The sequence below is a fragment of the Passer montanus genome, unplaced genomic scaffold (assembly GCF_014805655.1).
Source record: "Passer montanus isolate IOZ18808 unplaced genomic scaffold, ASM1480565v1 scaffold1, whole genome shotgun sequence".
Lineage (NCBI taxonomy): Eukaryota > Metazoa > Chordata > Aves > Passeriformes > Passeridae > Passer > Passer montanus.
Genome location: NW_024356504.1, coordinates 6,476,789 through 6,500,383, shown reverse-complemented (window position 1 = coordinate 6,500,383; position 23,595 = coordinate 6,476,789). Strand labels below are relative to the sequence as shown.

Here is a 23,595-nt window from a genome sequence, read left to right as displayed (position 1 = left end):
CACAGTTGTCCTTATGTTGGGATTCTCTTGCATAATCCATCTGCTTACATTATCATTCTCTTATTAACACATAGAAAATTATTAATAATATGGCTAATGAATTCCAATCCTGTTTGTCCTCAAGGCAGAAATGTAATCAGGTTATATATTGCCATAAATTATTCCACTATTCAGCACTTTCAAATTGTGCTTATTGCTTGTGGCCTGCAATGTTTGGTAAACAAGCATGTATAGCCACTTCCCTGGTAAATATGACAGCATTACAGGCATTACAGGGCCTATTTTTAGACTAACAACACCATTTTCCATGGAATACATCAGCTCGTACACTTGAGGTCTCTGAATGTACAAATGACTTACTACCAGCTGCCGTTTCCTCACCTTTGGCTATATTCTCTCAGCACTTTCAATATATTTCTCTTAATTAAGAGACTTAATCAGCCATAATAAGTAGATTGGTTCTTGACATTTTCTGTAGCTTTATTCTACCTGCCCAGCATCTCCACTGGTATTGGTCAGTACAACCATTTTAAAGGTAAGGAGAAAGAACTGTAAGATAATTGACAGAAACTATTATAACCCTTATGATATGGGTTCAAATTACAACCTCTCACATTTTAGGGCTTAATATTTTATATTTAGCAATATCTATTTCTAACTAAATCAAAATTTCTATGTCAGGTGAAAAAAGAAAACTGGTAAGGAATTCATTATAAAGACTTGAGTTTTTAAAAACAGATATGCCCTAATTCCAAATTCCTAATTCCTGCTGCAAATGCAAACATTAGCACATGTGGTAATACCCTCTGGAATTTTAAATTTATTTTGACAGATTTTGAAAGACATAACCTTATTCACATGTTTCACTCTATATATAAAGAACTGTTCATATGTCTTTATATCACAGTAATCTAAAAAGCTCAAACAATTTTTATAAAAAGTATAATTAGAAAATAATTGTATTTAAAAAAATCAATTCAATGCATTTTGAAATATCTGACTTGCAAGGGAGTGTGATACTTAAAAGTGAAGAACAATTTACAAACAGACTAAAACATACCATGTCATCAAAAAGCATGATCCCAGCAGCTTAGAGCATAGCATGGAGAGTAAGTAAGGAAAAGGATCCTCTATATAGCCGTTTTTAAAAAAAAAAAAAAAATTGTCTGTGACAGATGTTGGCAAACTAGCTGTTAGGGTAGCTACAGTGTGTACCAGATAAACAGTTATAACTATGTTTGACATAAATCACCGTCTGTAGAATGTGTGCAAATTCAATTTAGGAGGGAAAAAAGGAAAAAAAAAACCAGTGAGAGGTTTTCCTGCTTAGCAGTCAAGCAGGCATTGCGAGGCACACAAATCCAGTGGCAGATGTGATGCTCCCGATTGGCTGAGCACTGAGCATGTGGTGGAGCCGTGCGGAAATGGAAACCCCTCCCCGAGGCAGATCTGCATTGCAGTCGGGGGAAGAACAAGATTTATTTCCCATGCTCTGCTCTCTTGCTCAGATACGGACACGAGCAGGAAATCCACCTGCAGTTTTCTCGCCTTAATAAAATGTACCAAATAATACTAAATGTTTAGATAGTTGTACAATTACTTCTAATTACTGTTGTGCAAACCGTAGTAACAAAGAATGAAAGCTTAAGATCAAGCATAAATACATATTATTTTTTACAATTTTAATTTTAGGAATAGGATATATAACCTGCTACGTCCTCCATTTTTCTTCTTTCATCTGCATCTCAAGGGGTTTTTTCATTCCTGTGTAGACAAGTGAATCCCAATTAAAAATCATTCCAAAAATCTTGCCATCGTTCCCCACCTTTTTCCCTGCTGTGATGATTTTATTGCACACATTTTAGAACAGCTGACTCTTTGTGCACTGGCATCTCAAATATAGCATATTAAACTCCATTTTACCTGGAGTTTTCAACTGTAAATCACATTGTTTTTTTCAGCTAGCAATACATAAACTCCTTTCTATTGATCTACATTTAATGAAAATGTATGTTTGCTAACAAAAAAAAATTCTAGCATAAACAAAGAATGCTAAAGAATTGCTTTTAAGAAAGACCTAAATTTACCCTAGAGCCTTTTGTAAATCAAACAGCCCAGGCTGTTCAGCGTGTGATTCTTTATTTTGAGTAAGCTCCTTTAATATGATGGCATTTCAACGTGACACCTTTACTCTTTGTCCACAGCATAATTTTGCCAGTAACAGAATTCCCCCTATCCTGAGACCTAGACAATAAATGTGGAATTCTTGGGCACAAGTTACAGAGCCAGCTCTGTTATAATGGCATCTCAGCAAGCTATTTTCTCTTCACTGCTAGTGGTTTTATTGTTTTGTTAGTCCAAGTGTCATCGCTAATGCACACTTCTTTCTTTAATTTTTGTCAGAAGGGTTCAAGAAAATAAAATTTTGAAAATTCAGATAAAACATAAACATAGCAGGTTGTGGAATAAAATAGAATCTAATAGGTTGAGATTTAATTAACATACAAAGAAGAGCAGAACAAAAAGAGAAAATATGTGTGTAGGAAACTACTCATTTTATAGCAATCCAAAATGTAGGATTATTTTCCATAATACATACCTGGTATGAACATAAAATATTGTAAAAAATAAACATTTTAAATAGAGATACAATTTAAATAAAATTTTGAAAATTCAGATAAAACATAAACATAGCAGGTTGTGGAATAAAATAGAATCTAATAGGTTGAGATTTAATTAACATACAAAGAAGAGCAGAACAAAAAGAGAAAATATGTGTGTAGGAAACTACTCATATTTATAGCAATCTAAAATGTAGGATTATTTTCCATATTACATACCTGGTATGAATATAAAATATTGTAAAAAAGAAACATTTTAAATAGAGATACAATTCGTAGAAAGAAGCAACTGCGTCACCCTGAATGAAACCAAAATATACAAAGGGAAATATACAAAGTTTTCAAGTATTTTTAATTGAGCTAGCTGCTAAAAATTGTTTCATCTCTTCATTTCCTGCATTGCAGCTCTCAGACATAGCTCCTGAGGAACAGCAGTCATGGAAAATTGATCTAAGATTTCTGACAGATGGAGTGGAATGGACACAGTCACAAGAATTTGGTGCTATTTCCAAAATATTTGCTGGAGATTACGAAACCAGTACCAGGCTGGTATATACACACATGTATCTTTTCATTTCAAAACAGCTTATGGACAGATTGGTATTACTTCAAGCACTCCTTTATCAATTATTAAAATACAGGAGAGTGCAATTGAAGCAGCTGATGTGTCTGCATACATTCTGTAACTTCCATGGGAAAAGGCAGACAGAAAGCTGTCTCAAACCCCTGCAACTGAGTCCTGCCAGAGTTCTGGGGCACAAGACACTTGACTGGCACAATCTGCAGTGGAAAAAGTCTGTAAAATTTGCTGTTTCTGGAGTGTGTGTGTATCCAAATACACAGATGTATATGTATATGTCTGTGTATATATATTAAGAGTTATAACAATGAAATAAAGCAAATGCCGCAGCATAATCATAGTAAAAGTAATCAGTGTATTGGCTCTATGTATTTTTCAATTAATTAAGTAAAAGGTTTTCATGCACCCTGCACTGCATGCAAGAATTAGCAAAATGTTACCAGACCTTAGTATATTATCCTGTCTCTGTTCAGCAAAGCTCAGCAATTTAAATCAAATTCAGAGATGAAAACAATTGTTTCCAAATCAAGAAGATAGCAGAAGCTGCAGTTGCTTGCACAATTGGCAAGTGTCTCCAGGAACACTTGCCCATATTTAAATACACCACATTTCTACAACCCAGACAATAGAACTGAATGTTAAACAGCGTTTTGGCCTCAAGCTCACATGAATGATTTTCTGTGTAGCACTCTGGACTTCTTATCAAAATTGCAGTCTGTGTCCTTTTTAAAGTATGAAATGCAAATATGGCCAAAACAATTCCACGTTCAAAACTATGACAGTACTAACATGTAATTAATAATGAGTCCATTTGTTTGTGCAATCTCAGAGTGTTATAGCAAACATATTTAGTTCAGGGAATTGGATCCATTAACATTACTATTCTGGAGACTAGAGTTCAAGATCAATTTCATATTTGCATCTTAAACTTTGTGTAACACTAAAATACTTTGGACTGTTTTACCTGCAATATTTACCTACTTCAAGATTCGCTTCACAAACAAATTCTGTGTAAGACTCGAACAATAAAACCTCCAACAAACCCACAACAACAAAAAAAGGACAATGAAGTGAAACTGACTTTCCAATCACATAAATATATAAAAGCTAAAGACTGTTTTACCTGCAATATTTACCTACTTCAAGATTCGCTTCACAAACAAATTCTGTGTAAGACTCGAACAATAAAACCTCCAACAAACCCACAACAACAAAAAAAGGACAATGAAGTGAAACTGACTTTCCAATCACATAAAATATAAAGGCTAGAAGCCTTTCCCACTGTTTTTGTTTGTTTTTTTTTTTTTTAATAGACACACACTGTTGTTCACTTGGCTTACAAAGAGGAGAGTACCTGTCTGCAAACATTGCTAGCAAAAAGAAAAGTGTGTTAGCCATCTGCATAGACGACCAATACCACATCTTTCACATAATGTGAAAGTTCATCTGATTATGAAACTACGTGAGCCAGGACTGGAGTGTTTCAAATGCTACATTTACACTTAAGGAAGTGGGTGACCCAAACCAGGGAGCACTATTTTATTAGACAACCTGAAAACACTAACAGAAAACTGCTTGCCTGAAATAAAAATTACAATTTCATCTAAGCCCTCAAACTTGTGTATCATTTTCATCTGCAACAGTGAATCTTTTTAAAATGTGCATCTCCCTCATTTACTGGTTTGTCTTTTATTTCAGTGCAGTAAGCACAATATTGTAAGATTATTACATTCTATACAGTTGATTACACATAGGGGAGGGTGGTCATGAACTGAAACTGTTGAATTCAAATGTGCACTGCCTGTGGCTGTGCAACCAAATGAACTGCAAGACAATCAGCCCCCACGAGTGACAGCTAGATGTGAAATGAATGACAAACAAACTAATAAAGGAATTCTTCAAATGTGGTGAGGCAGCTCCTGTGTGAACTACAAAAACCTTTGAAAATAAGAGACATGTTTAGCTAATACCATTGATGGTCTCTCAGTACTGTCACCTGAGAGTAACAGGGGCAAGAGAACAAACAACATACAGGAAGAATTTTATTTTAAATAAAAAGTTAAATAGTGTGGTTTACTTTGTTGAGAAAAGGAAGATGAGAAATTCTTGACTTTGGCCTCAGTGCAAGGAATAGATGATGTTTTATGGGATTTTCAGTGAGTTTTACTTTCTGTGCAGACATCTACCTTCTCAAAGATATAGAAATTATCTAAAAACTTGTTTCAATCCTTATGCATGATAGCAGAAAGCATTTCTAGATCTGTTGGGAATTTCTCTATGAAGTAGGAAAATTATATTTAGTTAATCAAACAGCTTTGGAAACTTTTGCATGGATGATTGGATGATTATATATATATATATATATACTTTTTTTTAGAAACATTAGTCTAAAATAAAGTAACAGCTAATACTAAATTTGCAGTAAAAAAAAAAAATCAGTAAAACCTCATCAACTGTCTTACTCCTTTACACAGGATGAAGCTATCTTCATATTTAGTTAATCAAACAGCTTTGGAAACTTTTGCATGGATGATTGGATGATTTTATATATATCTATATACTTTTTTTTTTTAGAAACATCAGGCTAAAATAAAGAAATCAAAGTAACAGCTAATACTAAATTTCCAGTGATTCAGTAAAACCTCATCAACTGTCTTACTTCTTTACACAGGATGAAGCTATCTTTAAAGGAGTAAGTGCCAACTCCTGTTAAGGCTGGGTCATCATACTAAAATAGGTACTGGTACTAATGAGAGGATAACCACGACTGAGAAAACCTTGATGTGGTGGGTTACTTTAACAGTAAATTTTTGTAACACTGCTTTTCCTGATGCCATTATTCCGGTAAGGAAACATTATTAATGTATGTGCTTAAATATGCTTCTTCCTATGCGAAATTCTCGCAGAATACCATTCTTTCTCCTGAATTCTCTATGCTAGTTTATGATGACAAGCGCCATTCAAAGAACATGCCTCTGAATGGGGAAGTTTGTGAAACTTACTTGGACTTGTTTTGGTATTTATCCGGAAACTGACTAAGCTACGCTCAGTTCTGAGGGTGGGCGCTGAACGAGCTCCGCAGAGCCAATCTGCAGCTGCCTCCTCGCAGCATCTCCAGCGTGAAACAATGCGCAGAGACAAGTAACTTCTCTTAGAACGTCCTGCGCACCTCGGGCACGCCCTGCTACTCCTGCAGATGTGCCCTGTAGGCAGGGCATTCCCTCCTTTCCTTTCCTTTCCTTCCCTCTCCTTCCGAGCCCCTGACGTCGCTCGGGGCGCGGCGCTCCCTCACGGGGCCCCTCGCGCTGGGCCCGGCCCGGCCGGCGGGGGCGGGGCGGGGGCGGCCCCAGCCAGGGGAGGCGGGGCCGCCCCGCGCGCCTGTCGCGGCTGCGCCGGCGCCGCCACCCCCACAGCGGGCGGCCGTTTGTGCGCGGGGCCGGCGGTCGGCGTGGGACCGACGAGGGCGGGAAGGCGCTGTCGCTGAACGCCGGCACGGTGATATTTTCTCTTTCCTCGCCTCCCTACCCTTCTCCGCACCTTCCCTCTCCCCGCTCTCCCTCGCTTCCGACCCTTTTCTGTCCTTCTGGCGGGGAAGGCGCCGCGCGCCCGCCCCCTCCTCTCCCGCCCGGCTCCATATTGGCGCTGCGCTGGCCGAGCCCGGGCACAAAATGGAGGTAACTGCGCGCGGGGCTCGCCGCCATCGGAGCGGGGCGGCTCGAATTCCGCCCGAGCCTGCGGGCGGGAAAGCGCGGCGGGAAGGCGGTGGTTGGCGGCAGCGCATCATGGAGCCCCTTGCAGTTCCCGCGGCCGCCGCCTCGTTGTGGCGTTCCCGCCGCGCTCCAGCCCCGCTTTGCCCTGCGACACGCCGCGTTTCTCCGCAATGGCGGCGCGGGCAGGAAGAGAGAGGGAGCGGGAGAGGCGGCGCTTCCGCCGCGGGCTGCGGCCGCCATTTCGCAGCGCTCCCGCGCGTGGTGAGGGGGGCCCGGCCCTCGGCCCGGGCACGGCTGCGGGCGGCAGAGCCCTTCGCAGCAGTCCTGGGGACACCGAAACACATGGGCGCGTGTGCGGGCAGCAGTAGGGCAAGGCGAGCCCTACACGTGCGTGCGTCATTGTTCTGCCCTCCCTGTGTTCCTTTTCCCCCTTCCCTCCCGGCCCAGCCCCCTCCAGCGTAAGCTACCCGGAGTAGTGCGGCAGGGATATTCTTTAACACGCTTTCTACACACTCAGTTTTCTCGAAACAGATTTTAGAAGCATTAAAATCGTTTACTGCAGTACGCTGCATCTCGCAGGGAAATGCTGCAACACGTTGTAGCACCTCCCTGGTGTCTCTTACCCCTGCCCAGAGGGAGTTAAAACGTGCCGGGAGCCTTTGCTACCTGGGGAGGTGGGGGAAGGAAAACTATAGAGTTCTGTTCCTTTTCTCCACTCCCACAATCACACATGCAGAAGACCCAGGACGTTCGATGGCATTCTGCCATGATCCTGGTGAGCAGCATGAAGCAGTCTGCACAAACCTAAGAAATCATCCTCGCTCTACCTGGAGGGAAATAGTCATCGTATTCTGCCCTAGCTTTTCTTTCCTCAAAACCTAAGGTCCTTTGCTCAAGTGTTTCAGAGTATGGCAAGCAAAAAGTGGATTTTTTTTTTGTTTGGTTGGGTTTTTTTGTTTCTTCTTTCTGGTGTGCGTGGTATTTTTTATCTTTGTTCCTTTCACTGAACGCTGAAACCTCAAAAATTAAGATTTGAGAAACCAACAGCTCACACTAATTTCTCTTCGTACATTAAAAACAGAAGAAACTGAACCCCTTAACCAAAGCAGCTAAACCCAACTTTTTCATGCAAGCAATTGCTTTAGCTGCTTCGGGTTTAATAACAGAGGGGTGATGTGTTCAAAGCATTGGAAAATGCTTCAGTAAAGCTTGGGAATCTATCACATCAGGTATTGAGCTAATGCCTTGGCTTTTTCCTCAGGGACATGTTCCTGTTGGTGTTGGGAATGCACTACCAACGCACTTAAAAAAAACAGAATGAGTTTTTTCCTGCTTTAACTTATAGGTTTGGTAAAACACCCTTTTGTATGTGCTTTAAGTCCAACTTCAGTTGCTTATAGAAGAGACCCGTGCATTTCCATAGTATTCTCTGATTGGATTGGTGAACTTCCATCTTCGTAATGTCTGGTTTGTCTCTCTTAGCTTCTTTTCCCCTGTAAGAGCTAGAGCAGAGTTGTGAGTAATGAGACATGTCCTGGTGACTTCTTTATCATTAAAATTTAAAGCTTTCCTGGGAGACTGTTTCAAATTCTTTAGTTAAGTTGCAGTATATGATAGCTCAATGCAAGTTTTACTAGCGTTTAATAATGAAGGTATTCTGAGCATTTTTGTTCAGAGTTGAATAGAGTATTTTGTGGGTGATAAGAGTTTAAGAATTTAGTGCTGTCAGCCTTAACGTTCTGTAAAGCAAAATAGGAATAGGACTAAGCAGGGCTGTGTTGCACATGGTGGTGTGCATTAGCAAGAAGACAGCTCCTTTTTAACCCTTAAGGCCTTCAGGGGCCCTTGGGGCAGAGACCATGCCCAGGAGCTTTGTGTTGGCCACTGTGGAGCCCTGCTGGGGAAAGCAGCTTCAGAAAGGGATTAATACCTTCTATTACTTTGAAAAGGTATTTGAATAAGCTTATTCCTTTACTCCCTAACAATTCCTAAAGCTTTATTTTGCCATCCAGCTAGTTTTTAGAAAGCCGTTGAAGTGTTAATGTTCTGTTTCATTCCTCCCCTACATGACTTAAAAGAACTAAGAGCTCAGTTGAAGTACTTAATATCCTAATACCTCTTAAGTCAAACTGATGTTTGATTAAAAGCATTTCAAGAGCAGGTTTAACGTTGTGTGGTGAGGAACTGAAGATACCACAAACACTAAGATGTTACTTAATAAAACCTTGAAAATTGTTACTGCGTTAAATTGTAATACTCGTGATTTCACAGTTGAGTGTAATTTGAAGCTGAATTTTAACATGAAGTTATGCTTAAGAATTTCCACTCAGAATAACAGTATAAAATGCTCATTAGTAGAGACCTGCCTGCCTTTCCATATGCAGGAGCAAAATTTGCAGGAAGAAAACTTCAAAAAAAACCCCACAACCCAAACAAACAAACCCATCACAGGAGTACACCTAATCTTGTAAATATCTATGCTTTTAAATGCAGCACAGGTATAGTTTTATATGAAGTAACATATGTAGTTAACAGTATTGCATTTTGGCCACGGTAATAAAGCTTCAAGAAACATCCAAAGTAATGAATATTGGCCAGAGATAAACTAATACATTAATACTAGGATTAAATGAATGATCCTAGAAAAAAGGCCAAAGAGAACATGATTTTTTTGCTTGAGTGTGTAGTTACAGGTTCATGCACTGAGTTATCTTTTAAAAGATTTCCTATTTGTAATGGGACATACATTACATAGTACAGGGCAGTAACCAAATATGTAATAGGGGAGCAAAAGTAATGCAGATGCCTCGTGCTGTAGACTCCTGAGGATCAGCAGTTCTTGATGGTGCAAGTTAGCATCAGTAAGGGCTTCTTGCACTACTCCTAGTGAAAAGTATTTTTTAGTACAGGAACTATATAAGACATCCTCTAGTGTTGCACACTGCTGGATAGCTGACTGCAAGAGATAGTCATCAGAAAGTTCTAATAAGCAGTGTTTGCAAAATGTTGCATGTTTTGGGGGTTCAAAATCCAGAGAAGCAGAATTTACGTAGTGGGTTTGGGTGCTGAAGTGGAATTTGCTTGCTGGGTATCAGTTGTACTCAAAATAGTTTTGTCAGAGAGTAAGATGAAGGTTTGCTGCACATTTTAGCATTAGTTTGCGTTGTGAGCTTGACTGGGCTAGCAGATGTTTCTTCTATTTCTCTTTTCAATTGCTAGCTGAGTAGCCTGAGGCTTTTTAACATACCCTTTTAAATGCCTCTGAGATTTTTTTCCTACTTTAACCCGTTTCTTCCTGCAAAGCTACACCTGTGCATTGCAGCCACAGAAGGCCCTGCGTCACAGGAGCTGGGGTAAGTACTGACTTATCCAACCTGTTTTCTAGGTTTCCTAGATCTAAAAGAAAGGCCGAGTTAGAGTACCCTTCCAAAATGGCTGCTATTAAGGAGGAGAGAGAGGTGGAAGACTACAAGAGGAAAGGAAGACGGTCCTCACAGGTGAGAGGATGGGTTTTTTAAAAAAAAATAAAGTAGTTTTAAGGGGAAAAGATGAAAAAAAAACAAGTTAACCATTTCTATCTGATATATTAATATCTTTTTTTTTCTACCTTCTTCATCCCCGTATTAGTGGAGTAACTTTAAATTGCAGTTTATTATATACAGTTTTAAGGGGTGGGGTGTTAAGCATAATGGGGAAGTTTTGCTTGTCTAGCTTTTTGTTATAACAATTCATTAAATATATGTTTCTGATTAAGGCAAGGTGGAATTATTAAATTCATGTATCCTCAGAGTATCAGCAGGAACTTGATTACTTCTACCTTCAAAAGTCCTGTTTTTAGTGGGAATGAAGACAGGTTCCTATTTTCTTTTTTTTCTTTTTAAGTAAAAATGGTTGCCTGATAGTCACTGCAAATGAAAGCGAGCTGTACTAAGTAAAAATAACTGTTTTCTTTTGCTTCTAGCAGAAATACCGTAGACTGAATAAGGTGCGTAGTATAGAGAAGACGTTGGGGCTGTTTTTTGGGAGGATGGGAGCTAGTTACTTTTGGGGCAGGGTGTGGAAGTGGGAGGGGGGGAAGTTCTTAATACCCTTCAGAAAATAATGTTAAGGTCAGCAAAAAGGGTATTAAATGTGTTTATATAGCTTATAACGGAGGCATTTTATCTTCATTTATTTCAGTTTGTTTGCTTTCTAACATTACTTTTTCAGGTTGCCTGAATATTGTAGCTATTTCAAACCAACTTTTTTTCTGGAATGGTACACTACTGCAATGTGGGAGGGCCTATATACTTGAGTTATGAACAAACCTTGTCCCAGTTGCATGCGTCCGGTAGTGTATGGTTATGTTTTATTGAAGTACAGTGTGTAAAGTCCTTTTGGAAGGAATGTTGAAACTCTAACTCATTTGGACTTTGAATTGAGGGTAATGGGGTCGATCAGCTGCATACTAAATAAGCTCCTGTAGGTCACAAAAGTAGCTTGCCCTGAAATGATCTTAAAAACTGTTGAGTTTCTAGAGAATAAGTTTCTCAGGGATCGCTGCTGAGGCCCCAGTGGCCTGCAAGCTTTCCTGTTTGGGAAGGCAGTCTAGGATTGTACGCCTGGGGACAGGGTGGTCTCAGGTTCAGCCGCAGCTGAGTGTAGCTTTGGTGACTGGCATTTTGTGGGCACTTGCTGCTGCTCAAGGGTACAATGCATGGGAGAGCTCCACCCAAAAACTGCCTTTAGAGAGAAATACTGCAACTCCAAAAGGCTGATGATTCAAAACCCCTGCCAGAGGAAATTTCACTTGGTGGTAACCTCAGGGTAGAAGCAGTATGTATCTGCAGCAGCGTTGTCTCCAAAGGTGGCAGGATTTCTGCAGGAATCCCAGGGGGTTCTAGCTGCCATCTCCCTCCCTTAGGCGAGAGGTACAGTTAGAGTGCGCCGAGTGTCGGGGGTTTCTGCAGGGCCTGTGCGGCCGCGCTGTGGCTCTGCTGGCGGAGGGAGGGAGCAGCGGGGCCTCGCCCGGGCCCGCCCATGGCGCCACTGCGGCGCCGGCCGCGCGCCCCGCCCTCGGCTCCATATTGGCGGCGCGGCGGCCGCGGCTGAGCACAAAATGGAGGCGGCGGGCCCGCGCTGCCCTGGGGCTTTAGCGGGGGAAGGCCAAAGTCGGGGCAGAAGGAAGTTTTTCCGCCTCCGCAGAGCTGTGTAATGTGTCTGGAAGCCCCTCGGACAGCTTAGGGGGAGAAACTGCCTTGCCGACTAAAGGCAGGCTGGACGGTCTTGGAGCTGCTCTCCACACTCCTGCCAGAGGAGTGCTGCAAAATGGCGTGCTCTCCTGGGGTGTCAGCTGAGCAGGAGGCAGCCTGCTTCTGATAGAGCAGGGTGGGAGTTACACTGAGGGAGAGATGTGTTCTGCAGGATTTTCTGTGCAGGAAAGACTGCTGATAGAAATAACTTGCAGCAGAACAACTGAGAAACAGTCTTGTGTGATAGAGGCCAGCACTCTGAAAACCCCAGTGAGAACAAACTGCGTAAAAAACCAATTCCCTAATTCTCTCAAGAAAATATTGCCTTTTATTTTTTACATATAATTCCCGTAAACACGTATGTCTCTTAAGGATAATTCTTACCCAGTAGAGCAGAGAAGCTGTAACAGCAGGTGTTTTTCCTGCTGTATGAGAACAGCAGTCTCATGCACATAACAATAAGCAGGAAAGAACTTCACTCTTCCCCACCTGAAACATTTTGTGGTTATTCTTTTAAGGTAAAAGAACTTTGAGTTGTTAGCTGGAAACTCTCATAGCCTTGAATATCAGAGAACTGTAAATAATCTGTCCAGTTTTTCCTTACCTACATTTCTGATTTTGAAGGAGTCTAATCTTCACATAGTAAATGTCTTTCAATATGTGTAGAAGAGTTTGAAAACACTTAGTGTTCCCAGATTTAACATAACCAAACTAAAAATTGTCAGTAGATCTTAAAAATTGGAATTAGCAACAGATAACACTTGACCTAAAGGAGTTTCTATATGCAGTAGGTGTGTAATCCTGTAAAATCTAAAGTTTCAATTTAGTGAAAAGGGTGTTGTTTTTTTTTTAACACTTTTGTTGTCTGGACCACTTCAAAGACTAGAAGCTTTACTTTGTAGTCATGAGACCATTGACTGTTACTGATTTATATTATGATCCTGAGGTAACAAAGCCTTAAATAATACTAGGCTGTTATCAAAAATGCTGGGGTTCTTTCTAACAAAATTCAGCAGACGTAAAGGCAGAGGTTTAATTCCCAGACAACTTTTCATAATCTTAGTTACTGTTTGCTGTAGTATAACCTAAGTATTGTAAGTCAACAGTTCGCTAAAGCACTGTATAATATTAAATCTCTCACTCAAAGGGGGTTAACTTTCTGGCCAGCCCTAGCAGCGTGGCAGAGGTTGTAGCACTCCAGATTGGAAGCAGAATGTCTGCAGATAGAATTCTGTGGCTGTTTTTATGTAGTTCACATCAGGATAATGCTGCATCTAGTCTGGTTTAATGGACTGCAGCAGAAACAGTGAAGCCTGTTGAACATTAATGCTGCAGAACTGAAATCATACACAGCATAGCTGACCAGCACCTTGTGGAGTGTTTTACATCCACAGAAGTACCCACTTGCTAAATGAGATTTTAATCTGCTTGCTTTTAAATAGAGAGAGAAGTCCAGTAAGACTTTTCTGACAGTGGCAGTTGTGAAATAAATTTTTGTGAACTCCTTGTCACATGTATGGGGAAATTCCCTGCCTAGTAAAAAAGTGCATCACTAAAACAGAGCAGAAACACAGTTGTACCCTTAAACCCATTTCAGTCATTTGACAGAAAACTGGGATCTGAAAATTTGTGCCTTTTAAAATGTGGCTGGTCATACATAGGCAGTGTTACCAAGAGCTATTCAACTTGCTTGTTCTGTGATGTTAAGTTACCAATCTACTCCAGTAGTGATGCCCACTACTGGTCATTGATAAATTGTTATGGCATTTTTTTGTCTGTAAGACATAGGTCCATGTTGTCTCACATTTGAAAGGTATTTCCCATAAGACTAAAATCCACGTAAATATTTATACTATCTTGCTTGCATGTATTCCAGTACTAGAATTATCCAAGTACATACTTTATATTTGAAGGAATTTAGTATTGATAAGTTTCATAAAAATGAATAAAGGTAACCTTTCAAAATGGACATCCCCAAAGAGTAGACACTCAGCCCGAGCAGGAACCTTTCTTCCTTGTATAACTGTATCTTCAAATTTTTTGTAGTTCTGCATATTTATGCTTCATAAAGTGTTAGAACTTCCCTTTATCTGGAAGCGCTTTATCCCCAGCCCCTACAGTGCGAACTGTGACTCAAAGATAGGCACAGAATGCACTTTTGGGTGGTGGGGAGCAACTAAGTTACCTAGTAATTGAAATTCCTTTACTGTTTGCATTTTAGCACTCTTTTAAGTTGTTAGTGTTTTAATTAAAATCACACCTCATTAAGTGTTTACTATTCTGCCGTCTAAACCCATTAGAAGTCATTGTTTTTATGTAAATGTATTTCACCTATTTGTAGTTATAATGTGCACAGATAATTTCTAGTAATTCTGAAATTTTAATTCTGTAATTTGTATTCAAAATATGTTTTTTATTTTTTTCATTTTGTAGGGCCATGAGCCAAAGGAGCCAGAGCAGTTGAGAAAGCTGTTCATTGGAGGTCTGAGCTTTGAAACAACAGATGATAGCTTGAGAGAGCATTTTGAGAAATGGGGCACACTCACGGACTGTGTGGTAAAGTCTCCGTTATTAGTTTGTGCTTTTGAAAGGGTTAGATACTTGAAGTAGCACAGAAATACAGAGTGCCTGCTTGTGTGTTTGCAGGTGATGAGAGACCCACAAACAAAACGTTCCAGAGGCTTTGGCTTTGTGACTTACTCCTGTGTGGAGGAGGTGGATGCTGCCATGAGCGCTCGACCACATAAGGTTGATGGACGCGTGGTTGAACCAAAGAGAGCAGTTTCCAGGGAGGTGAGTTAGTGTTCCAGTTAACCACATATCCTGATCTTTACCTACTACTTTAAGTGCTGAATGTCATTTTTGGCATTGCAGGATTCTGTAAAGCCTGGGGCACACCTCACAGTAAAGAAAATATTTGTTGGCGGAATTAAAGAAGATACAGAAGAATATAATTTAAGGGAGTACTTCGAAAAATATGGAAAAATTGAAACCATAGAGGTCATGGAAGACAGGCAGAGTGGAAAGAAGAGAGGCTTCGCTTTTGTTACTTTTGATGATCATGATACAGTTGATAAAATTGTTGGTATGTAAGCTCTTCAGTGAGAAGTGACTTGGGATAAAATGTTAAGGTTTCAGAAAAGCAGTGTGTGGAATGAGATGATTGCATAATCAGCTGCTTTGCTATTGTAAAGGATGGGGTTGATTTTTTGTTACTTTTCAATGTGTGCATGTGCCTCACAGTAACTTTCTGTGAGAGTTTTACAGCATATTGCAGTGATGTGATTTTTGACTTTACTTTTTCACTATTTTCTGTAGTTCAGAAATACCATACTATAAACGGACACAACTGTGAAGTGAAAAAAGCACTCTCAAAACAAGAGATGCAGACTGCTAGCTCTCAGAGAGGTGAGTTGTAGTTGTGCATAGCTATTTTGTGTAACAGGTTTTCAATTAATGTAATTCAAGTGAAATATTTTGTAGGTCGTGGGGGTGGATCAGGCAACTTCATGGGCCGTGGAAACTTCGGAGGCGGTGGAGGGAATTTTGGCCGAGGAGGAAACTTTGGTGGGAGAGGTAAATGTCTGGAATATTATTATACAATGTGATTTATATTTTGGGTTTGGATTTGGTTTGGGTTTTTATTTCCTGTGTCAATTGGCTTAAACACTTAACATGTTTGTTCAGGAAAACATTCTCATCTGTTTTGTGTTCTAGGAGGCTATGGGGGTGGTGGTGGCGGTGGTGGGAGCAGAGGAAGCTTTGGGGGTGGTGACGGATACAATGGATTTGGTGATGGTAAGTGTATTGTTCACTTGCTTTTCCCCCAGTGTTAGAACCAGCAGTAAGTCTTGCCTTCACCTTGGAAGCAAAGTCTATTTTGGTGATAATGTGATCATAGCAATAATGAAAATGAAATGTCTACATTGTAGAGCTGTGAAGAGTTAGCTCTTTGTTTGTTCTCCCCACAAAATGATGGGTGGAAAAAATACTTACCAATATTTACGCTTTAAAAAAAATCATAAGGTCATGAGGGAGCTGTTTATTATCGAGAGCTAAGTGAAGATTCTTATGTTAGTTGAGATGACTAAAACTGAATAAAGCAGTGAACAACTGCCTTATTTTCTGTAAACTCTTAAGACTTTGTGGTTCAGTGGCATCCCTTTTCGTGATGCAGTTAGGATGAGTATCCAAAATGCAGCTGAACAGAAATACAGCAATTACCAAATGGCAAAAAATGTAATTACCAGAATACAAAAAGGGATGAGGGAAATGGCATGTAATTAATTACTTCGGTCCTGATTTTATAAGCATGGGTTTTTTCTCAATCACATAGTTTAGATAAATGATGCAACCACAGTGAATATAAAAAAGGAAAACTGCTGTGGGACATCTTTATAGTGCGAGTGTTTCGGTTTGGGGTTTTTTGTTAAATGGATTTTTCCTTACTAGTATTTAGCTTTGATGTGTAAAGTTTGACTTTTCTTTGATTCAAAGGTGGCAACTATGGAGGTGGTCCTGGCTATGGCAGCAGAGGAGGATATGGTGGTGGTGGAGGACCAGGATATGGAAACCCAGGTGGTGGATATGGAGGTGGTGGAGGAGGATATGATGGCTACAATGAAGGAGGAAATTTTGGTGGTGGTAAGATTCTAGCTTTAATTCGACATCCGTGGTTCTTAGGTTTCATTTCTCAATGCCTGAAATATGGTAATTCATAAAAGGAGTTGTATGTCTAGGTTTTAACGTAGAAGGTCATGTTGTATAAGGAAAGTTCTTTTTCATGGGGATCAGCTTTGATTAACTACAACTTTATTTTGCCAGGGATGTATTTTTCAAAAATATTTGGCTGTAAATATCTGTGCGGAGGCAGAGTACAGGAATTTCAGTGGTTTTGAGCATTTCAAGTTTGTTTTTCCTTGGTTACCAGTTCACAACATGTAGATCACATCCTCCTTTTGTGAGGACTACAAACACAAATTTTAAGCTTTTTGTTTGCCCCAAATTTGAGGAGTTGAGCTGCAAAAACTACTGTATATCTTAGTGTACTTTCTGATCTATGTGTGCAGCATGTCCATTACAGTTCTGTCATTTTTTTGGTGCAAATAAATTGTAATTTACGTTAGCGTCATCCATGCGGAATTGTGCAGTAGAAACTCAACGGTTTTCCCATTTTGGGAGCCTTAATTTGGCCTATTAGGTTAACATCAAATTGCCTACTCAAATCTGCTTGTAATGTGATGTGTTTCATCTTCAATAAAATACCAGTTTCTAACTGTAAAAATACCAAGGGTCTTCTTTTACTTGTGCATTTGCATCGAGGTAGCATCAAAGTACATGAATTTAATTTTAAATTGTTCTCAGCTATTACAATTTATTATTACATTGGATATTGGAATTTGGTGTGTTTTGTGTCCTAAATGTTAAACAAACACGGCTTTATAAATTATTTTAGGTAATTATGGTGGAAGTGGAAACTACAATGATTTTGGCAATTACAGTGGACAACAGCAGTCTAACTATGGTCCCATGAAAGGTGGTGGCAGCTTTGGTGGCAGAAGTTCAGGCAGTCCCTATGGTGGTGAGTATGATTTTGTACAGACGATATTCTTGAGTTAAAATCTGTTGTTGTCCGTGTACTTCAGTATACACACTGTTTTTTAGGTGGTTATGGATCTGGAAGTGGAAGTGGGGGCTATGGTGGTAGAAGATTCTAAAAATGCTACCAGAAAAAGGGTAGGTGTAATGCATATTTATAATGATGATTAATAATGTGCAACTGTTCACTGAGAGTAATAATTTTCTTATCCTGTATTCAACAGGCTACAGTTCTTAGCAGGAGAGAGAGCGAGGAGTTGTCAGGAAAGCTGCAGGTTACTTTGAGACAGTCGTCCCAAATGAATTAGAGGAACTGTAAAATCTGCCACAGAAGGAACGATGATCCATAGTCAGAAAAGTTACTGCAGCTTAAACAGGAAACCCTTCTTGATCAGGACTGTCATAGCCACAGTTTGCAAAAAGTGCAGCTATTGATTCATGCAATGTAGTGTCGATTAGATGTACATTCCTGAGGTCTTTCTCTGTTGTAGCTTTGTCTTTCTTTTTTCTTTTTATTTTCCCATTACATCAGGTATATTGCCCTGTAAATTGTGGTAGTGGTACCAGGAATAAACAAATCAATGAATTTTTAACTTTTCAATATTTGTGTAGTTCAGTTTTTCCACATTTAGTACAGAGAACTCTATAACAGAACTGAAATGTAGTTTAGGGTGTTTCCTTGTTAGTTAATAGAGAAGATAAATTGCATTTCTCAATTACTATTTTGTATTAATTTAAAGTTAACAATAGAAACACCTATTGATTTGCAGTCTTAAGGGGTCTAGTCTCAGTGTATATACGTAACTGTCATGACATGAGTTACATAGGCATACAGAGGGAAAACATCTGTATGTTGCATTATAGTTTGTTTAGATGTATAACTAGGATTTGAGTTACTCAAATTAGTGTTTGTGAATCATAGAACTAAGCTTTATCTTAATGAAAACTTCAAATTACTTTTTGGTTTGTGCATATTTTTTTAATTTGTAGTTCTGTATTAGTACTAGCGCTTCAAGAAAATAAGGCATGATAAATATTTTAACAAGACCAACTTTAGACACATGAAAGCTGTCTCCCGTCTCATTTGAGATGCATAAGGGATAACTGAAGTTGTTTAAGTCTTGGGTGGAGAGAAAAAGAAATTTGCTTTTTACCTTTATATTTATTGTAATTCCCGAGAAGTTAAGGTGGGGGGAATCAAGTGCCTGTTTCCTTGGGATATACAATGATTCTGTTTCAATAAAACTATACTTTGGGGAGGGTGGCTTGGAATTTTCATCCCCTTTGTCCCCATTTCCTTCTCCCTTGCACCAGACTGCACTGTTTCAATTAAATGAGGTGTCATAGTGAGAGTAATAGGTATGTTCCTCAATAATTTAATGGCTATATACTTTCTTGCATGCACCCTAGGCAATTTTCTGGACACATGCTTCTGACTGGGAGCCAAGGGTAGCACAGGTGTAATCACTGACAGTCCCAGGTAATGTTCTCCAGAAGCCCATTCCTCATGGGCTCTGAAATGGTAGAGTCCTTGAGCTGTTTCCCTGTGCTCGGCTGAGAGCTCCAAGATAAAACACGATCTAGCTCTATTCTGCCCACCAGAAGCACTCCCACAATGCAGAGGGGTACAGTCCCGAGTTCCCACAGGTAGAATGACAGTGTGCTACAACTGGGTTTGGTGCAGTGGAGTAGAAAATCTGACCAGTACATGTGGCTAGAAATTGTACTTGACATTCTCACTTCTGACCTCCAAATTAAGGCACTGCAGTCTGTGCTGTCCTCATCTGATGTGAATTCTCTTGACTATTGCCAGGCCAGTGCTTGCTGTCAATTCAGACTCAGAAGAGTAGGGACCCAGTCAATAAAAGAAATACTCAGACACTTGGCAATATGTATTGGAATTACTCACACCTGTTTCACTTCTGGGTCAATGTGCAGTATAAGGTAAATGCAATTCCAGTGTAGGAATGAATCTGCAAAGATGTATGAAATGGCTTAAGGCATAATCAGTCATATTAATGAATTATAATTTTTAAGAAGTGGTAGAAAAATAAGTGTGTTGTTTGAAAAAAAATTAAACATATGTTATTTAAACGCTGTTATTGGAGTGTATTTAGACTGCAGTACGCTAAAACAAGGAACCAGTGTCAAAATGGTAGCCTCCAAAATGGATTTCAAAGTCTGCTTATTCTTGTCTGTGGAGTTCTGAAAGATCTCAAAAGTTAAAGCAAGAATTGGTTTAGTGAACGCTTCTGTTGTTGTACGTGTTCATTTGGGCTTGGGGTGGGGGGGAGGCTGTACTTCAATAAAGGCATTTTTTAAACAACCCATTTGGAGTTTGAAAACATGGGAAACTAAACCACAACTCACTAGGGAGTGAGACACCTGACTTCTGACTTGCTTTGTACATTACTATGCTAGAAGATGTGTAGACTTGCACCTGGGGCCTGCATCTGATTGCAGGGACAACTGGAGGACGGGGTTGATGTCCCTTCTGACAATTGATCTGGTATTTCTAAATTTTTTTAGAATGTATTGACAGTGTTCTTTTTAACAGGGCCTCTTGTAGCTGTACTGTGACTACAATGTTAACTTTGAAAAATAGTGTCATAATAAACTTTATGAACAAGATCTGTATGCAACCTTTTAAGAGATGGATGTAAGTGACCGCTTTGTAGGTGGGTGGGGTAGCGTAGCTGTTGTTTGTGACGTGGAAAAGTGTAAGCCATGAGGACAGTGATCCGCCAGCTTTACAGAACCTAGGATGTACTTCCTTGATCCATACATTGCTAAGGAGACTCGTAAGACAGGACTTCAGCAGCCTATTGAGTATGGAGAAGTCAGCCTAATTAAAGAATGACAAGGCAGCAGGAGCAACAGCTTCAACTTCCAGAAAAGTGAAGGAATAAGATACTGTGCTGATAGTGAGCAGCTTTCCCAAGGCTAGTTAAATCTGCTTATCACAGCTGAAATATCGAAGAAAGTCTAGCAAGAGTTCTTCACCTTTTGGAACCTCCTTGAGTGATAGCTACTTGAGTTGACTCAAAATCAATAGGTCTAGCATTTAGACCTGAAAGGAAGGGCAATGAGCATAGGTAAGGTTTGCCTTTAAAATTTTTCATGAATTACAAAGAGTGGTGGGAGGTTTTTAAACAAGGTAAGAGTAATTTCTTTAATTTTCAGGTTGAATGAGAAGCTGCTGCTTGACAAAATGGGGCATGTCTTGCACATCCTCTTCAAATGAAGGTTTCTGACTGGGTAAGATTTGTAGTGTATAGTAAAATGTGTTTAACCCCTATTTCCTTCTAGGCTTTCCTTTGACAGTGTTACTATCAAGGGAAGCCATAAGTACTAAGCAGCAAATATTCAGCATTTGTCATCCAGTGTTTCCTGTTCTGGATGTGCGCTGCTTGCTGGCACATTTCCTATTCAAGAATCTTCTGTTCCTGGCAGATGCAAAACTGCTTCGTGTCTGAGGTCAACAAGACAAGTTGATGTTTTGAAACAATGTGTTTTGGTTACTGGGGAGTGTGCTGGGCTGGGGGGAAATTGTTCTGTGCCTTGTCGTGGAAAGAGGTGCTGCAGAGAAGCCCGGGAAGGCAGTGGCACTGAAGTGGTTCTTCGGTTCTCGGCAGCTGTGACTTGGCTGCTGCTGCTTGCACCCGTTCTGGGAGGGAGCTTGGTATTGGTGCAAGCTGGGATTTCCTTCCTAGGTAGTGGATCTTGGCTCACCAGGGGGTGTTGTATTTACCTGTACAAATCAAAGCTCCCTCTCAGATTCTGGGTGCTTTCAGGCAGGGTAATTGAAGCTGATACTCATGATACCCAGCTGAAATCACAATGGCATTTGTACAGGCAAATAGAACGATAATAAAAACTTACGCAGTCTTGATTTTACACAGACTGGAACATGTATTAAGTCTTGGAACATGTATTATTTCCTTTTCTGTGTCTTTGATACAGGTCCTTTTATAAAGTACTTCAGCATCTGTTTAATACATTTCTGAGTCTGTGCATTCTTACAAAGTCAATTTCTATTTTAGTGTTGGTTATACTTCAGTTGCTCTGAAAGTAGTCAGATGGAACCTGCCTTATCAGAGGCATGTTCACAAACTGTTTCAAGTACTTAGACTTTCTACCTCCTGCCTGTAGACTCCCAGAAAGTAATTCCTGACTTTGTAACACACAATTAACTAATTTGGAAGTAACATACAGAGACTTCCATAAAATCAGAAGCTACTGAATTGCAAATCTCGTGATAACTGCATGTACTTTTTAAAAAACATTGAGACAAGTTTGTGCTTAGCCAAGGTTGAGCCTAAAAATGAAACTGCAGTACAGTCACGTTGCCTTAGTGTAACATGCCAGCTTGTTGCTGAGGTGATGAGCTTGCTTTTTTAAGCCTGAAGTGGGAAATGTGTGCTCTGCTTGGCAGAGCTTCTGCAGGCATCTGTGCAGCAACAGGTAATGGGGAACAGCATTGCCACTCAGGTACAGACAAATGCTTTTGCACCTGCAGTGCCCTTTTTTTAACAGTAGAATTGCAAAAATGTTTTAACAAAGTTAATTTGTAACAAAAACTTTGTAGTTTGTCTTGCTACTATGCCTGTGCATAGAGTAAAGCTTTACCTTTCCTTAATATGAGAGGATTCCACATTGCTGCAGACTTTGTGTGCTCTGGGTGGGTCTTTTTGCACCACATACAGGAACAGATAATCACTGTTGGAATTATTTTCACAGTTTGAGTTATAACACTCATTAAGATTAATTTGCTTAAATTCAGTTATTTATAGCTAAATCTGTTCAGAAATAACTTTGACCAAAATAAACACTTTATTAAGGGAGTGCTAGGTCAATTGTATTTCTGTCCAAGAGGCACTTTTAAGAGTTAAGAACTTTATTTCATGGCTGTGTTTTTGTTTACTGGCTTGTGTTGAAATTAGCAGCTTTCAATGGAGATGGGGATGTAAAGATGCAAAACTAACAAAGCATTGGTCCCTAAGCTACAGTTGTACAGAAATTTACTTGATAACAAAAATGATACTTCCAGGCAGAGAAGGGAGTTTCCCCAAAAGCAGCCCAGATTGATGGAGGTAACTGCTATTACTGAAAACCAAAATTAAACACAGCATCTTAACTTTTATATCTTTTCAATACTTAAGGTTCCTAATCTTTTCAAGCATGGATTGTGTGATGTACTGATGTGCTGTCTTTGGTTCCTTGTTTAAGACGTTAAAGTGGTTTTCATGTGCTGTCTGCACTGAGGTGGAATATTCATAAATCAGTCTGTGGTCTCTGACAAGTGTGTGTATCTTACAATTGTGTGGAGTATGTAAGATCTTGAGTATCACTGAAATTCACATATCTGATGGATGATTCTTTTTCTGCTGTGGGTGCTACAGGTTGACATCTCTCTCTATTAGCTTTTCCTGAACTAAAGTAATCCAAGTATCTCCACAGAAGAAAAAATGGCCTTCACGTAGAAGATGGTATCGCAAGATTGGAAACAGAATAAAATGGTATAACTGGCAGCCTTCAAGAGCAGTGGTGCTAATGTTCTGACATCTTGAAACTTGTGGTTAAACAAGTTAAAATAGCGTGGAAATTTAAAATTTCAGTATAGTCCATAATGGATTAAAATTTGTTAAAATATTTTAATTTTGTATCAGAATAAAGTGTATCTTGTCAAATGACTTACAATCTAAAATGTGTTGGCATCACCTTTTTTTAGTACTGTGAAGAACACTAAGTGGTCTAGAATTATTGCAACACATTTTCTTACAGGATCATCTTTCCAACTTGACACTGCCAGCCAAAACCCCTTGGTTCAGGCCAGCTTTTCAGCTTTATTCGTA

General features: G+C 39.7%; 1 protein-coding gene across 10 annotated transcripts; it reads left to right on the top strand.

Moving 5' to 3' along the window:
* Positions 1-6,540: 6,540 nt before the first annotated feature.
* HNRNPA3 (heterogeneous nuclear ribonucleoprotein A3) lies at positions 6,541-23,447 on the top strand. Of its 10 annotated transcripts, XR_005626751.1 has the most exons (14): positions 6,541-6,696; positions 10,297-10,408; positions 10,873-10,896; positions 14,576-14,698; positions 14,789-14,935; positions 15,017-15,227; positions 15,461-15,550; positions 15,611-15,718; positions 15,860-15,940; positions 16,640-16,786; positions 17,598-17,723; positions 17,807-17,878; positions 20,924-20,998; positions 23,143-23,447. XR_005626751.1 is itself a non-coding variant. In XM_039701950.1 (13 exons), exons 2-12 carry the CDS (start codon positions 10,343-10,345, stop codon positions 17,857-17,859), a joined length of 1,173 nt encoding a protein of 390 aa, XP_039557884.1. In that variant the 5' UTR covers positions 6,541-6,696; positions 10,297-10,342; the 3' UTR covers positions 17,860-17,878; positions 17,965-20,371. The 10 variants fall into 10 exon arrangements, 9 of the variants coding, with proteins under 9 accessions (XP_039557884.1, XP_039557901.1, XP_039557860.1 ...); XM_039701950.1 differs by lacking the exons at positions 20,924-20,998; positions 23,143-23,447 and adding an exon at positions 17,965-20,371 and having other exon boundaries at positions 10,876-10,896; XM_039701967.1 differs by lacking the exons at positions 20,924-20,998; positions 23,143-23,447 and adding an exon at positions 17,965-20,371 and having other exon boundaries at positions 15,626-15,718.
* Positions 23,448-23,595: the final 148 nt, after the last annotated feature.

What these genes read in the sequence shown, in the direction of transcription:
- HNRNPA3 (XM_039701926.1), top strand. Translation starts at nt 10,343, where the DNA reads ATGGCTGCTATTAAGGAGGAGAGAGAGGTGGAAGACTACAAGAGGAAA. An exon ending in AGGAAACTTTGGTGGGAGAG is followed by an intron (nt 15,719 to 15,859) that starts GTAAATGTCTGG and finishes TTTGTGTTCTAG; the next exon opens with GAGGCTATGGGGGTGGTGGT. An exon ending in AGGAGGAAATTTTGGTGGTG is followed by an intron (nt 16,787 to 17,597) that starts GTAAGATTCTAG and finishes AAATTATTTTAG; the next exon opens with GTAATTATGGTGGAAGTGGA.